General features: G+C 39.9%; 1 protein-coding gene across 2 annotated transcripts in view; it reads left to right on the top strand.

The window, feature by feature from the left end:
- The window catches only part of VPS13D (vacuolar protein sorting 13 homolog D), a 265793-nt gene that overhangs the window by 50198 nt on the left and 202495 nt on the right, over positions 1–13100 (top strand). For both annotated transcript variants that reach the window (XM_065935730.1, XM_065935729.1), the window contains exons 24-26: positions 1005–1185; positions 6334–6516; positions 12201–12423. In XM_065935730.1, coding sequence (XP_065791802.1) covers positions 1005–1185; positions 6334–6516; positions 12201–12423 — 587 coding nt within the window. The remainder of the gene's footprint in view (positions 1–1004; positions 1186–6333; positions 6517–12200; positions 12424–13100) is intronic.

Below are 13100 nucleotides of genomic sequence, written 5' to 3'. Positions count from 1 at the left end.
TTTTTCAACCTTTTGGAGAGCTGTTAGAATGTATGGATATCCATCTCTGCCCCCAAGTATTCTGGTCTGTGGTAGTGTAGTGTTCTTTTTTTTTAAATTTAATTATCCAAAGTGATTTTAATGTTCAACCAGAGTTGAGAAAAGTGGTCCCTAAAGATGTCTGAGAAGTTTCTCTTTCATTTCCAGAGGGAGTGTGTCATACTCCCTGAGAGTGCTCCATCTGAGAAGTTGGATTGGTTTATTTGCATTGTTACCTACCACAGTGACATGGTTCTTTAATAAATGAGATAATTAGTGTAAAACTCTTAACTCTCTGCCTGGCAAAATAATAGTTGCTCAGCTAATATGAATTCCTTTCTCCAGTGACTATGTCCTGTATAATAATTTATTATTGTGGCATCTTGTCCCATTAAAACCATTTGTCAAAGTTTTCTAATATCTGTGAATGTGGATGCTAAAACTCTTTGGCCTGCATTTCACTGAAGTAAAAAGACTTCTTTCAGCTTCCAGAGACAGATTGCCTCAGGAACACTGGTTCTGTTGCCTAATTTTCTTTACCAGTTTTTTCACAGTGTAGTTTTTATTACCCCGAGTTGTCACAGTCTTTGCTCGAAAAGTGAGCAGGAATATTCACTTTTCCTTAAAGTCAGGGACAAAGAGACTCAGGTGAAAGGTCTGAACCATGGTGGCTTCTGAGTGAGTTCTGGAGCCAAGAGTGATCGCAGCCCCAGACCTATCCCCCTGTTTATAGCCCTGGCCATCATACCAGACTTTTTTTTTAACATCCTCGACCTCTGGTGGAAGCTTAGGAAGGAGGTAGTTATTGGAGTTTGCTTTCTAAAACCTGATTGTGGATTTCCATTTTTTTGGGGGGGGGGGGGAGTTTCCATTTTAACAGTTAAAGCTGTTTCCTAGGGAAGCCTCTAAGTGAACCCGAGTTTTCTTCAGACACTCATTTGCATCCTTCCACTGTCTCCGAGTCACATTGTTGCCCTTCCTCCTAGGTATGGCCGGCCTGACCCTCTCCTCCGGAGGGAGCATGATGTCCGAGTGAGCCTCCAGATGGCGTCCGTGCAGTACGTGCACACCCAGCGCTTCCAGGCGGAGGTGGTGGCCTTCATCCAGCACTTCACTCAGCTGCAGGATGTGTTAGGGCGCCAGCGAGCTGCCATTGAGGGGCAGACGGTAGGTAGTGCCTGGATACGAGACACTTTCCGAGTTTGACTCATCAGCAGAACTTTTAAATCTCCGGGGATAAATCTGGAAAGTGTCACTGAGAAAAGTGAAGGTAATCAAGTAATCTTAAGCTTTACTAATGTCCTCCATATAGCTGATTAGCTACAGAAATCTTACTGTAATCGGAGAGCTTATATTCCTTGTTTCTTGCATCATGTTGTAATTACCTTTTAAAGTTTAGCTTTGGCTTGCTCTAAAAAAGATAAACAAGTTACTTCAGTGGGGATACTTCTCCTGGAAAGTGGTTTCAAAGAAGGTATCTGTTATAAAAAGAGGGTTTCTTTCAAATGTAGTTCTCAAACTTCTTAGCTCATGGCTCCCTTCTTGTCTTGGAAGTTTTTCTGAGACACGTCTGAGGCCAAAAGAAACACCTAATGGTCTTTCCATTTCCAAAGTGATTAAGTCCAAACAACTTCATAATTACGTTTGTCCAACAATTTAGTAGCTGTTTGAAAACGTAAAAGCGTAAGTGAAAGATGATATTTTTATTTCATTCTTAAATCACCATAATTGCTTCCTAGTAGGTTGTATGTGCCTCTTGGGCACAGAACAGCTCCTCAGATTTGGAATCGGGTTGAACGTCACAGCCCTCATTTCCTTTTCCACATTTATTTTCTCATGGAACTTGTTTTTTATCTCAGCAAGTGCTTAAGACCCAGCTTTGCAAAGATGTGACATCACTGGAAGGAATGTAGCATGACCTCACATTGGGTGTAGAACACCTTGAGCTGGTGGCATGTGCAGTGTTCAGGTGACATCACTGGAAGGAATGGAGCATGATCTGACATTGGGTGTAGACCACCTCGAGCTGGTGGCGTGTGCAATGTTCAGGTGACATCACTGGAAGGAATGTAGCATGATCTGACATTGGGTGTAGACCACCTCGAGCTGGTGGCGTGTGCAGTGTTCAGGTGACATCACTGGAAGGAATGTAGCATGATCTGACATTGGGTGTAGACCACCTCGAGCTGGTGGTGTGTGCAGTGTCCAGCCGATGATGTGTTTACATGAAGGATTTAAGATGCCCTGGCAGCGCACCTGTGAGTGTGAGGCAGCCTCTGGTGTCCTCTTGGAACCACAGAAAGCAGTTACAATGTGGTTCTTTGTAAAACGTGTTGGTTATTTAAGTTTTATTAGGTAAAAGATTATACTTAGTGGCAGCGTTTAAAAATTTTATGTTTTAATTTAAATAAAAAATTTTTTGAGTAAGTTGTATATTGTTTTAGTACAGAATCAAAGCCAAAAAGAGCATTTGGAGAAAAGTCTCTTTCTCAGCTACTTCTCCTCACCCACCCAGTTTCTGTCCTTGGCAGCAGCCAGTATTACTGGTTTCCTATGTATATTATAGAGAGTTTATTTATTTTTTTTAATATAAAAGTAGTACAATCAAATGACAGGGAATCTGAAAAAAAAAATAGCTTAGTTTTCTAGCACCATAGGTATATTTTATTTTTTATTTTTTTTCCTCATACATGTTTCCATGAATATATGTAACCTTTTTTTCTCTCTTTAGAAACTTATAAAAAACAGATGAAAGAATATCTGTAACATGTATATAAACTTCAAAGTGTGGTAATAGAAGGAACATCCATGAAACCACCACCAAAATAAAAGTTAAAACATTACTAAGACGTATTGCATGTAGTCCTTCCCTATCTCATTCTTTTGATGCCTCAAGAAGCCACTCCCCTGACTTTTGGGTCTACTAGTCCCTTTAAGATTAAAAGAAAACTTCGTATACCATATCTTTTGCTCAGCTTGTTTGCACTTTATGAAAAGGGTATGAAATTTGCTTGTGTCCCTTTGCTAATGGTCTCCCAGCCCTAATCCCTGCTTCCTGGTAGCCACTGGCCAGCTTGCTGCTATAGCAGGATGCAGCCACATTCATTCATTTCCTTATTGTCTGGATGCCTTTACACTTTTCTTAATTTGCTCTGATATCTTAGGGATTTTTGTATCTAAGCTCCTGAGCGTTACTAGTTTGTAGTTTTCTTTTCTTGAAAAGAAAAATGCCTGTTTTAGTTTTGGTAACTGGGCCATGCTGTCCTTGTAGGATGAATTGGGAAGTGTTCCCTCTTTTATTTTCAGAACAGTTTGTGTAGAATTGACATCAGTATTTCTTCCTTTATATCTTCCTTTACATATTCTGGATATAAGACCTTTGATATATTTATTGTGAATATTTTTTCCTAGTCTATGGCTCCCCCCTCCCCCATTTTCTTAATACTGTTTTTTGAAAAGCAGGTCTTTCGTTTTGATGAATTTCAATTTTTTAATTTTATGGTTAGTGCTATTGTTTTGTCAAAGAAATCTGGCTACCACCAGGTGGCAATAAATCTCTCCTATTTTCCTTTTTTAGAAGTGTTATAATTTTAGATCTCTTCCATTTTGAGTTAATTTTTGCGTATTTCGTGAAGTGAGACTTGAGGTTTTTTTTCCAAAATACCTATCCAGACTCTTCTTTTCCCACTGAATTACCTTGACACTTATGTTGAGAATCCACTGATCATATATGTATGTGTATTTCTTTATTCTCTATTCTGTTTCTTTGATTTATATTTAATTGTACACCCCCTTGTCTTTCCTAAAATAATACTATTTATTTATTTCTTGGCTGTGTCGAGTCTTTGTTGTTGTGCTGTGTGCAGGCTTTCTCTCGCTGCAGCAAGTGGGGGCTTCTCGTATGGAGCAGGGGCTCTAGGTATGGGGGCTTCAGTAGTTGTGGCTTACCAGCTTAGTTGGCCTCCGGTATGTAGGATCTTCTTGGACCAGGGATTGAGCCTGTGTCCTCTGTGTTGGCAGGTGGATTCTTAACCACTTGACCATCAGGGAATACCTTCCCCCCGTGTCTTTTTTTTTTTCTTTTTAAACTTATTTTTAAACAATTTATTTAGCTGCCCCAGTTGTAGCATGTGGATTCTTCCATCTTTGTTGCAGCATGTGAATTCTTTCGTTGTGGAATGTGGGATCTAGTTCCCTGACCAGAGATCAAACCCATGCCCCCTGCATTGACTGTGTAGTGTCTTAGCCACTGGACCACCTGGAAGTCCCCCCTCTCCCTTGCCTTGATAGCTCTTCCTTTATGGTATGTCTTGAAATCAGATATTCTAAGTCTTCCAACTTGTTTTTCAAAGATGTATTGGCTCCTCTAGGTCCTTTGTTTTTCCTCTATAAATTTTAGAATCAGCTTGCTGTTTCTACAGTAAAGTCAGCTAGAATTTTGATTGAGATTGTCTTGAATCCATATATCTGAAGAATTTACATCTTAACAATATTGAGTCTTTGGATCCTTGAGTATGGTGCATCTTCCATTGAAGTAGGTCTTTAGTTTCAGCAGTGTTTCGTAGTTTCAGGTAAATCGTTCTTACATATTTTTTGTTAAACTTATCACTAGGTATTTCAGCATTTTGATGCTATTCTAAATTGTATCAATGAAAAAAATTCAATGTCCACTTATTTATTGAAAGTTGAAGAGATATAATTGACTTTTGTTTACATAGATGTTGAGCTCATATCCTGTAATCTTGCTAAACTTACTTAGTCTGAAGTGAAGTGGAAGTCACTTGTCATGTCTGACTCTGTGACCCCATGCTATACAGTCTATGGAATTCTCCAGGCCAGAATATTGGAGCCTTTCTCTTCTCCAGGGGATCTTCCCAACTCAGGGATCAAACCCAGGTCTCCTGCAGTGCAGGCACATTCTTTACCAGCTGAGCCACAAGGGAAGCCCAAGAATACTGGAGTGGGTAGCCTATCCCTTCTCCAGCGGATCTTCCCAACCCAGGAATCAAATTGGGATCTCCTGCATTGCAGGTGGATTCTTTGCCAGCTGAGCTATCACGGAAGCCCTCAGTTATTTATTTTAGCTCCTTTAGATTCTTAAGAGTTTTCTACATAAATGATTACATTGTCTATGAATAAGAGAGTTTTCTTTTTTCCTTCCCAACCTGTATACCTTTCATTTGAACTAGGAGTTCAGCTACAGTGTTGAATAGAAATGGTGAGAGTGGGTATCCATGGGTATTCCTTATCTTAGAGGGAAAGCGTTGTCTTCTGCAGATGTTAACTAATATGATGTTAGCTGTAGATAGTTTGTGTACGTTTTTAAGGAATCTGTCTACTTCATCTGAATTGTCAGTTTGTTGGCCTGAACTTGTTTATAGGTTTCCACGTCTCTTAATATTTTTAAGTTCTGTAGCAATGTCCCTGACTCTTCTGATAGTGGTGGTTTTGTTTTCTTCCTTTTTTCCTGATTCATATAGGTAGAGGTTTTATCACTTTCATTAATCTCTTTAAACAATCAACTTATTGAGGGCTTTGTCAGGCCTGTGCATACTCTTAATAAGCATGTGTGCACTTATAAAGAATGTAAAGTGATAGTTGAGTAGAGTGTTCTATAAATGTTCAATTGATTTTTTTCTCTTATCTGTTTTCTAAATAACTGGTTTCTGCTCTTTATTATTTTCTTCCTTCTCCTTACTTAGGTTTATTTTGCTTTTCTAGCTTTGTAAGCTGGAAGTTTTATTGATTTTAGATCTTTTATATAAAATAAACATTTAATGCTAAACTTTTACTTCAAGTGCCTTTCCCCTCCCCTTTTTTCCTTCTTTCTTTTCTTGAGTTAATTTTTATCAGAGTGTGGTTGCTTTACTATGTTGGTAGTTTCTACTGTACAGCAAACTGAATCAGCTATACATATACATATATCCTTGCCCTTTTGGACTTATATCCCTTTCAGGTCATTGAAATCTGTAAGTACCTTTTTAAGTGCTTTAAAATTCATTCCATGAATTTTGATGTGCTGTGTTTTTTTAATCAGTGAGGTCAAGATTTTTTTTTTTAACTTCCCTTGTGATTTCTTCTGTGACCCATGGGTTATTTAGAAGTGTGTAGTTTAATTTCCAGATACTTGGGAGTTTTCCATTATCTTCTTGTTACTATTTTCTAATTGAACTCCTTGGTGTTCATAGAATATACTCTGTGTGATTTTAGTTGTTTTAGATTTATAAATTCATGAAACTTTTGGGAACTTGAGGTTATTTGATTGTTAAAATGAGGGAATGAATTGAATGTCTCATTCAGTTTTCCTTCTTTCAGGTGAGAGATCAAGCACAGCGCTGTTCACGGGTTCTCCTGGATATTGAGGCTGGTGCTCCTGTTCTTCTTATCCCAGAAAGTTCCAGATCAAATAATCTGATTGTAGCAAATTTGGGAAAGTTGAAAGTCAAGAACAAATTTCTCTTCTCTGGTTTTCCTGGGACCTTTACCTTACAAGATAAGGTGAGCAGTCAGCACCCATTCCCGTCTCGGTTTACCTGGCATTGGAATACCAATTGAAAAATTCAGATGTTACCATAAGATAATTACTAACACTGTATTTTTGTAGTATATGCGGCTTGAAGAATATTTTTTTTTGACATTTTATTAACATTTCAATTAACCCTTAATAGAGGTAGTATAAATTATAACTTTTACTAACTCTATGTAGTAACTTATTTTAGCAAACGAATCAACAGAACCATCTTTATAATGTTTTCCTCCCAAGCTGAATTCATAGTTATCAACTTTATACTGTGTAGCTTTGTTTTCTGGAGACTTTGGCTCAAGGCTTATCTGAAGCCATTTGAAAATATCTTAATAAAATCGTATGGAGTTTATCTCTTTACAGTTTAAAACTGCATCAGCACTTATTTCTTATAACAAGTTCAGAGGTAATTGGGATAAGACTGCTTTTTTCATTTTACATTTAGAAAAGCTAGAATTCATTGAGAATAAGTGATGAAAATGGGAAACTTTTGTGAATCACAGACTTAGCAGTGATAGGACCTTGGAGGTGGTCCCACCATTTTTGCAGTTGAGGAGACTGAGTAACATTGCTAGAATTAAGAGATGCTCTTGGGTTCTAGGTGTGTGCTTTAATGAAACTCCCCTGGTTTCCATGGTAGCTGACAATAATAGCAATGGAAATAGTGTTTGTTGAATGCCTAGTATACAGCAGCCTATGCTAAACTCTTTTTGTATTTGTTCATCTTGTCCTCTTGTCCTTATTAGCAAGCTGAGAGGTATTATTTACACCATTTTTCCCTGTAAAGAAATTGAGGCTAGATAAATTAAGTAATCTCTTTCAGATTAAACATCTAGTGAAGAGTATAGTGTGGACCTCAGGCTTTGGTGGTGTTCATTCACCAAGTCGTGTCTAACTCTTTGCCACCCCATGGACTGCAGCATGTCAGGCTTCCCCATCCTTCACTATCTCCTGCAGTTTGTTCAGGCTCATGTCCATTGAGTCGGTGATGTTATCCAAATATCTCATCCTCTGTTGCCCCCTTCTCTTCCCACCCTCAATCTTTTCCAGCATCAGGATCTTTTTGAATGATTTGGCTCTTCACATTAGGTGACCAAAGTATTGGAACTTCAGCTTCAGCATTTATCCTTCCAATGAATATTCAGGGTTGATTTCCTTTATGATTGCCTGGTTTGATCTCCTTGCAGTCCAAGGGACTTTTAAAAGTTTGTATTCTCCAGCACCACAATTTGAAACCATCAATTCTTCGGCATTCAGCCTTGTTCATGGTCCGACTCTCACATCCATACATGACTACTAGAAAAACCATAGCTTTGACTGTATGGACTTCTGTAGGCAAAGTAATGTCTCTGCTTTTTAATATGCTGTCTGGGTTTGTCATAGCTTAGACTTTGGTATATCTGCCTTTAGTACTCCATGCTCATAACTGTGGTATGATTTTACCTCCCAGCATTGGTGGCGGTAGTTTAGTTGCTAAGTCATGTCCGACTCTGCGACCCCGTGGACGGTAGCCTGCTAGGCTTCCATGTCCTTGGGCTTTCCCAGGCAAGAGTACTGGTGTGGGTTGCCATTTCCTTCTCCAGGAGCTCTTCCCGACCTAGGGATCGAGCCCACATCTCTTGCATTGGCAGGTGGATTCTTTACCACTGAGCCACCTGGGAAGCCCCTCCCAGCATTAGGATTTGGTTTATGTAGGATAGGGGAAAACAAACTGACAGAGGTTGTTCCTATCTTACTATCCCTTTCCCAGATAACTCTTGAAATTTTCTAAAGGATGTGGCAATGAGTTCATTAAAATAACTTCAGTGGAAGAACTCCAGAGTTTTTCACAGAAAAGATACAGATTTGAGCAACTGCTGTTCGCCTCTTTAAGTGTAGGAAGAAAAGAAAATGGAAGAGAGTGATTAGGGAACAAGTCTTGCCAGGCCTTTGCCAAGGACCTCAAGTCAAGTTGAAAGTAGGAAGACTGCATTTGTTGTTATGTGTAGACTCAAATAGTGTTACTTTTTTCAAATGATTGTCTCTATAGTTTTCTTCATTTGTTTTACTTCTCACTCATCCAGTTACTCACTACTACTAACCCAAACACCCTGAACTGAAAATACTTGATTCATTGAGTGGGAATGGCTAGAGTGAGGAGAGTGGAGATGAGACAGTGAGAACCATGGGAACCATGTTCAAGTGTCATGACCTTGGGCTCAGGGCCCAGAGTAGGGGTGTTTGGATGATGGTTTAGAGGACAGGTTGTCCATATCTTATCTCACTGCAGCTGCTGAGACAAACCAGATTTAGTGATCGGAGCATAAGGTGAAACCAGTACAGAACAGCAGTGATAAGCAATGCAGATGGAAGTGCATCACCAGGCTTACTCATCCGCATGCCGCACATTCAGACAGCTGATGGCTTAGGACTTGCTGGTTCACCTTGCGTTCGGAAGCCCCTCCTGTTGGAATAATAGGTCTTCTTTCCAGATGGGGCTTCCCTGGTGGCTTAGCTGGTAAAGAATCTACCTGCAAGAGACCTGGGTTCGATCTCTGGGTTGGGAAGATCCCCTGGAGAAGGGAATGGCTACCCACTCCAATATTTTGGTATGGAGAATTCCATGGACTGTATAGTCCATGGGGTCACAAAGAGTTGGACACAACTGAGCGACTTTCACTTTCATTTTCCAGAGTGAGGAATAGGCCTCCACTTACGTATATATGTATATTTTTTTTCGTATATTTTTTAAGACAGTTAAACAAAATCACCATTGACCTTTCATAGTAGGCCTAGTAGAGAACTAGTAACCTTGGTGTTAATTAGGAAAATCTCTTTTCATATTTGAGTTGTAGGCGTTTTACTGTTTACTGGCTCGAGCCTTAAAGAAAATAAAGAAAAATCCATTTATAAAAACAAAGATTGATAACTGCATCTAAAATTTCTTACTTTTTTTTTTTTTACTGTGCAATGCTTGTAATTAATGCTACTAGATATTGAACAAATGTATCAGAGCTGGTGTTGGCACATGACTGTTGTCCCCATGGTCACCTCAGGGCATCTGCCTCTCTTACCCACGTCTACTGCCCTTCCTTGCGGCCCTAGGGAGAGCTGAATTCTTCCTTGGAAACTGTCTTCTGAGACTTCAGTTAGTTCTTTGAAATATATTTGTTTGTGGGAAATCGTTGTTTTGAGGCCCAAGTTTTTAGGAAGAGATCCATTAGAGCCAGAATGGGTGATCAAGCTCAATGATACCATTTTGTCCCTCTCTCCCTCCTGAAAAGATAAAGGGCTTATTTTTCTGTATCAGGTATATCTGTATATGGGCTTATGAGCTGACTCTGAAGTTAGCTTCTAAAGAATTGCCAAAGTATCTCAAGAAAGTTTTGCAAAAGGGTTTCTATTTTGTTAAGTACTACCAAATAACAAGTGCATTGTTTGTAGCATTTTAATGGAAAAATTTCCCTGTATTTTGTTTTCGAGGATTTGATTTTAAGTGGCAGCACATACAAGGATCGCTTTTCCTTCAAGGTATAATATACTTTTTTTGCCTCCTGGTTATTCGGAAAAACCTTATGGGATTCAGCAGTCAACTCCCATTCATTTGCTTAAAAAGGAAAATCTTGAAAACTAATCTTTTAAAATATTTCATTACTTGGGAAAGCCTGCTTATCACCACCCCCCACCCCACACCCCCCCCCCCCCCCCCCCCCGCTTTGACTAATCACTTCCCACCTGTGTAGAGGAATTCTCCTTAAGGATCATTAAAACTAATTCTTTCTTCCCTGCTTCCCTCCTTCCTTCCTTTCTCCTTTCCTTCCCTAGGTAATACTTTCTTAATGACCTTATTTTATTTCCTTCAATCCTAAAAGACTTTATCTTGTTACGTGCCAGTGGGTTGTTCTGTGAAATTCCATAAGGTTTGCTTGGAGTGTGTTTCTTGTTAAAATATTTGTAATTCAGTTAATTCATCTGTGAAACTTACCTCTCCACATGTACAGTCAAGCTTCACATAGGCTTGACTACGTGAAGTGAGTAATTACTTTTCTTCTCCAAAAAATCCTTTGTATTTACATTTGCTCTTTAATGCATCTGCCCATGTGAGGTTTGTCTTAGTATGCATTCCAGTGGTTAAAGAACAGGAAATAGTCCTGGAATCAAAGCTTGCAGAGGGGTCATTTGCCTTTGAGTTCTATGACTCCCGTGTGTTTGGAATTGTTTTACATAAGTCCTTGTCTTAATGAGGGCAGGTTTGAATTTTTTGCATATGCTTTTTCTTTCATTTTTTTCAACCATAGTTCGTGCTTAAACTTAATTTCTTAGTATTTCAAAAGCTTTGAGTTAATCCCCTCAAGCCACCGATTTATTTAAACCAACTCAGAGAGGATGGAGAGATGAATCAAATGAAAGAGCAACAAATACTCAAAGGCGTTTTAAATAAACTAAGCAAGAGGGAAGGTTTTTAATGTTGAAATACTTAAATGATAGCATTTAGCTAGTCATTTGCCTTGCAAAAAGGAATTGCAAAAAAAAAATAACTGGTTTCTTTCACTGTTACATGTAATTACTACTCAAGATAACTGTGAAGGTGAATAATACTATCATCTCCCTTTAGAATGCTGAGAGGAATATACATATAAAGCAGTCCTTGGGAGAACCATTCTTCCTCTCCTTCCAGCTTGCTAGTGAGAAGGGATAGATGAGAACAAACTGATGCTGCAGAGACCATGCGGATATGTAGCTCTGAGTCTTGAGGGAAGGAGCCATGCAAACTTAAAATGTCAGTTATTGGACCATTCTGGTGAAAAAGATTTGCCCTGTCAGCAATTAACTGAAGGTACTAGGTATGTAAGAGAAGCATGTGATATTTTCAGTAGAGTTACAGATTTGATTTAATTTTATTCTGTATTTACCCTTAATTTTTATGCCCTTGAACAGAAACATGATAGGAATGGCTTGCCTGTGTTTTCCATTTGCAGTTACTTAGATGAGAAATGTAAACCTGGGAGGGGAGACTTCTGGAATGTACAAACACATTAGTGGGGCTTCATTCCATATTGCTGTTAGATGCATTTTCTTAGGAAAAAAGAGTCCCTCTCCTCCAGCAAATCAACAGTATATTGTATGGCTGAGAGATTTGCCTTTGTAGCATTGACCTAGATTAAACCACCGTTATTAGTATCTTGATATTTACTCTTAAGCCAAAAGATAACATGTTCTATGTTCAGTTGCCAAGTCGTTTCTGACTCTTTGCGACCCCATGGTCTGTAGCCCGCCAGGCTCCTCTAGTCATGGGATTTTTCAGGCAAGAAGATTGGAGTGGGTTGCCTTTCCTTCTCCAGGGTCTTTCCAACCCAGGGATTGAACCTGTGTCTCCTGCTTTGGCAGGTAGATTCTTTACCACTGAGCCACCAGGGAAGCCTAAAAGATAAAATATGTTCCTGCAAAATTGCCAGAGTTTTCAACAGGTACTGAATTATATGTAATGTCTCTGCAGAGAATTACACGTGGAAGAAAGAATCATGATCCTGTGGCCCTTTTGTTTATGGGATCTGGGGGACTTGGGAAATACCATGTGGCAGAGAGTCTTTGAAGAGTCCAGGACCGGGAAGGGACTTCCAGGATAGTAGATAGTTACCACCCCCATCCCTGCTGCTAGTTTTCTTTTCTTTCTTCCCAGGAGTCTGTGCCTTCATCTTCCCCAACTGGTACTCCCAAGCACAGTGTGAGGAAAATGACAAGCACGGAGGACCTGAAGGGGACCCACTCTGAGGGGCTGATCATGATGCCTCCTGCTGGAATGAGTCCAGGCAGCTTGAAGAGCGAGTCTGTGCCCAGCACCTCGACCAAGCAACAAGGGCAGGCAGTCACACCCTCTGTCGGCCGAGCTTCCAGCAGTCCAGGTAAAGGAGGAGCGGGGAGCTGCATGAGGACGGAGGGGAAATTCATGAGACCATTCTGCAATCCTAAAGGGCGATGCATCCTGTTCAAGTAGATGCCGACAAACGGGTAGCGTGTCTTTAGTCATCATCTGATTCTGATACTGATTTGGAAGGCTTTAGAGTCTTAGGATGTAGATTAGGATTGGGTGACTTCTAAAGTAGGGTTGTTGTTGTTGTTCAATCACTCAGTCTTGTCTGACTGTGCGACCCTGTGGACTGCAGCATGCCAAGCCTCCCTGTCCATCACTAACTCTTGGAGCTTGCTCAAACTCATGTCCATTGAGTCCATGATGCCATCCAACCATCTTATCCTCTGTCATCCCCTTCTCCTCCTGCCTTCAGTCTTTCCCAGCATCAGGCTCTTCACATCAGGTGGCTGAAGTATTGGAGCTTCAGCTTCAGCATCAGTCTTTCTAATGAATATTCAGGGTTCATTTCCTTTCGGGTTGACTGGTTTGATCTCCTCGCACTCCAAGGTACTCTCAAGAGTCTTCTCCAGCACCACATTTTGAAGGCATCAGTTCTTTGGTGCTCAGACTTTTTATTGGCCAGCTCTCACATCCGTACATGACTACTGGAAAAACCATAGCTTTGACTATATGGACCTCTGTAGGCAAAGCAACGTCTCTGCTTTTCAA

The sequence above is a fragment of the Muntiacus reevesi genome, chromosome 5, assembly GCF_963930625.1.
Source record: "Muntiacus reevesi chromosome 5, mMunRee1.1, whole genome shotgun sequence".
Taxonomy (NCBI): Eukaryota; Metazoa; Chordata; class Mammalia; order Artiodactyla; family Cervidae; genus Muntiacus; species Muntiacus reevesi.
Note: the sequence above shows the minus strand (reverse complement) of the source record. Positions and strands in the feature narration are given on the sequence as shown.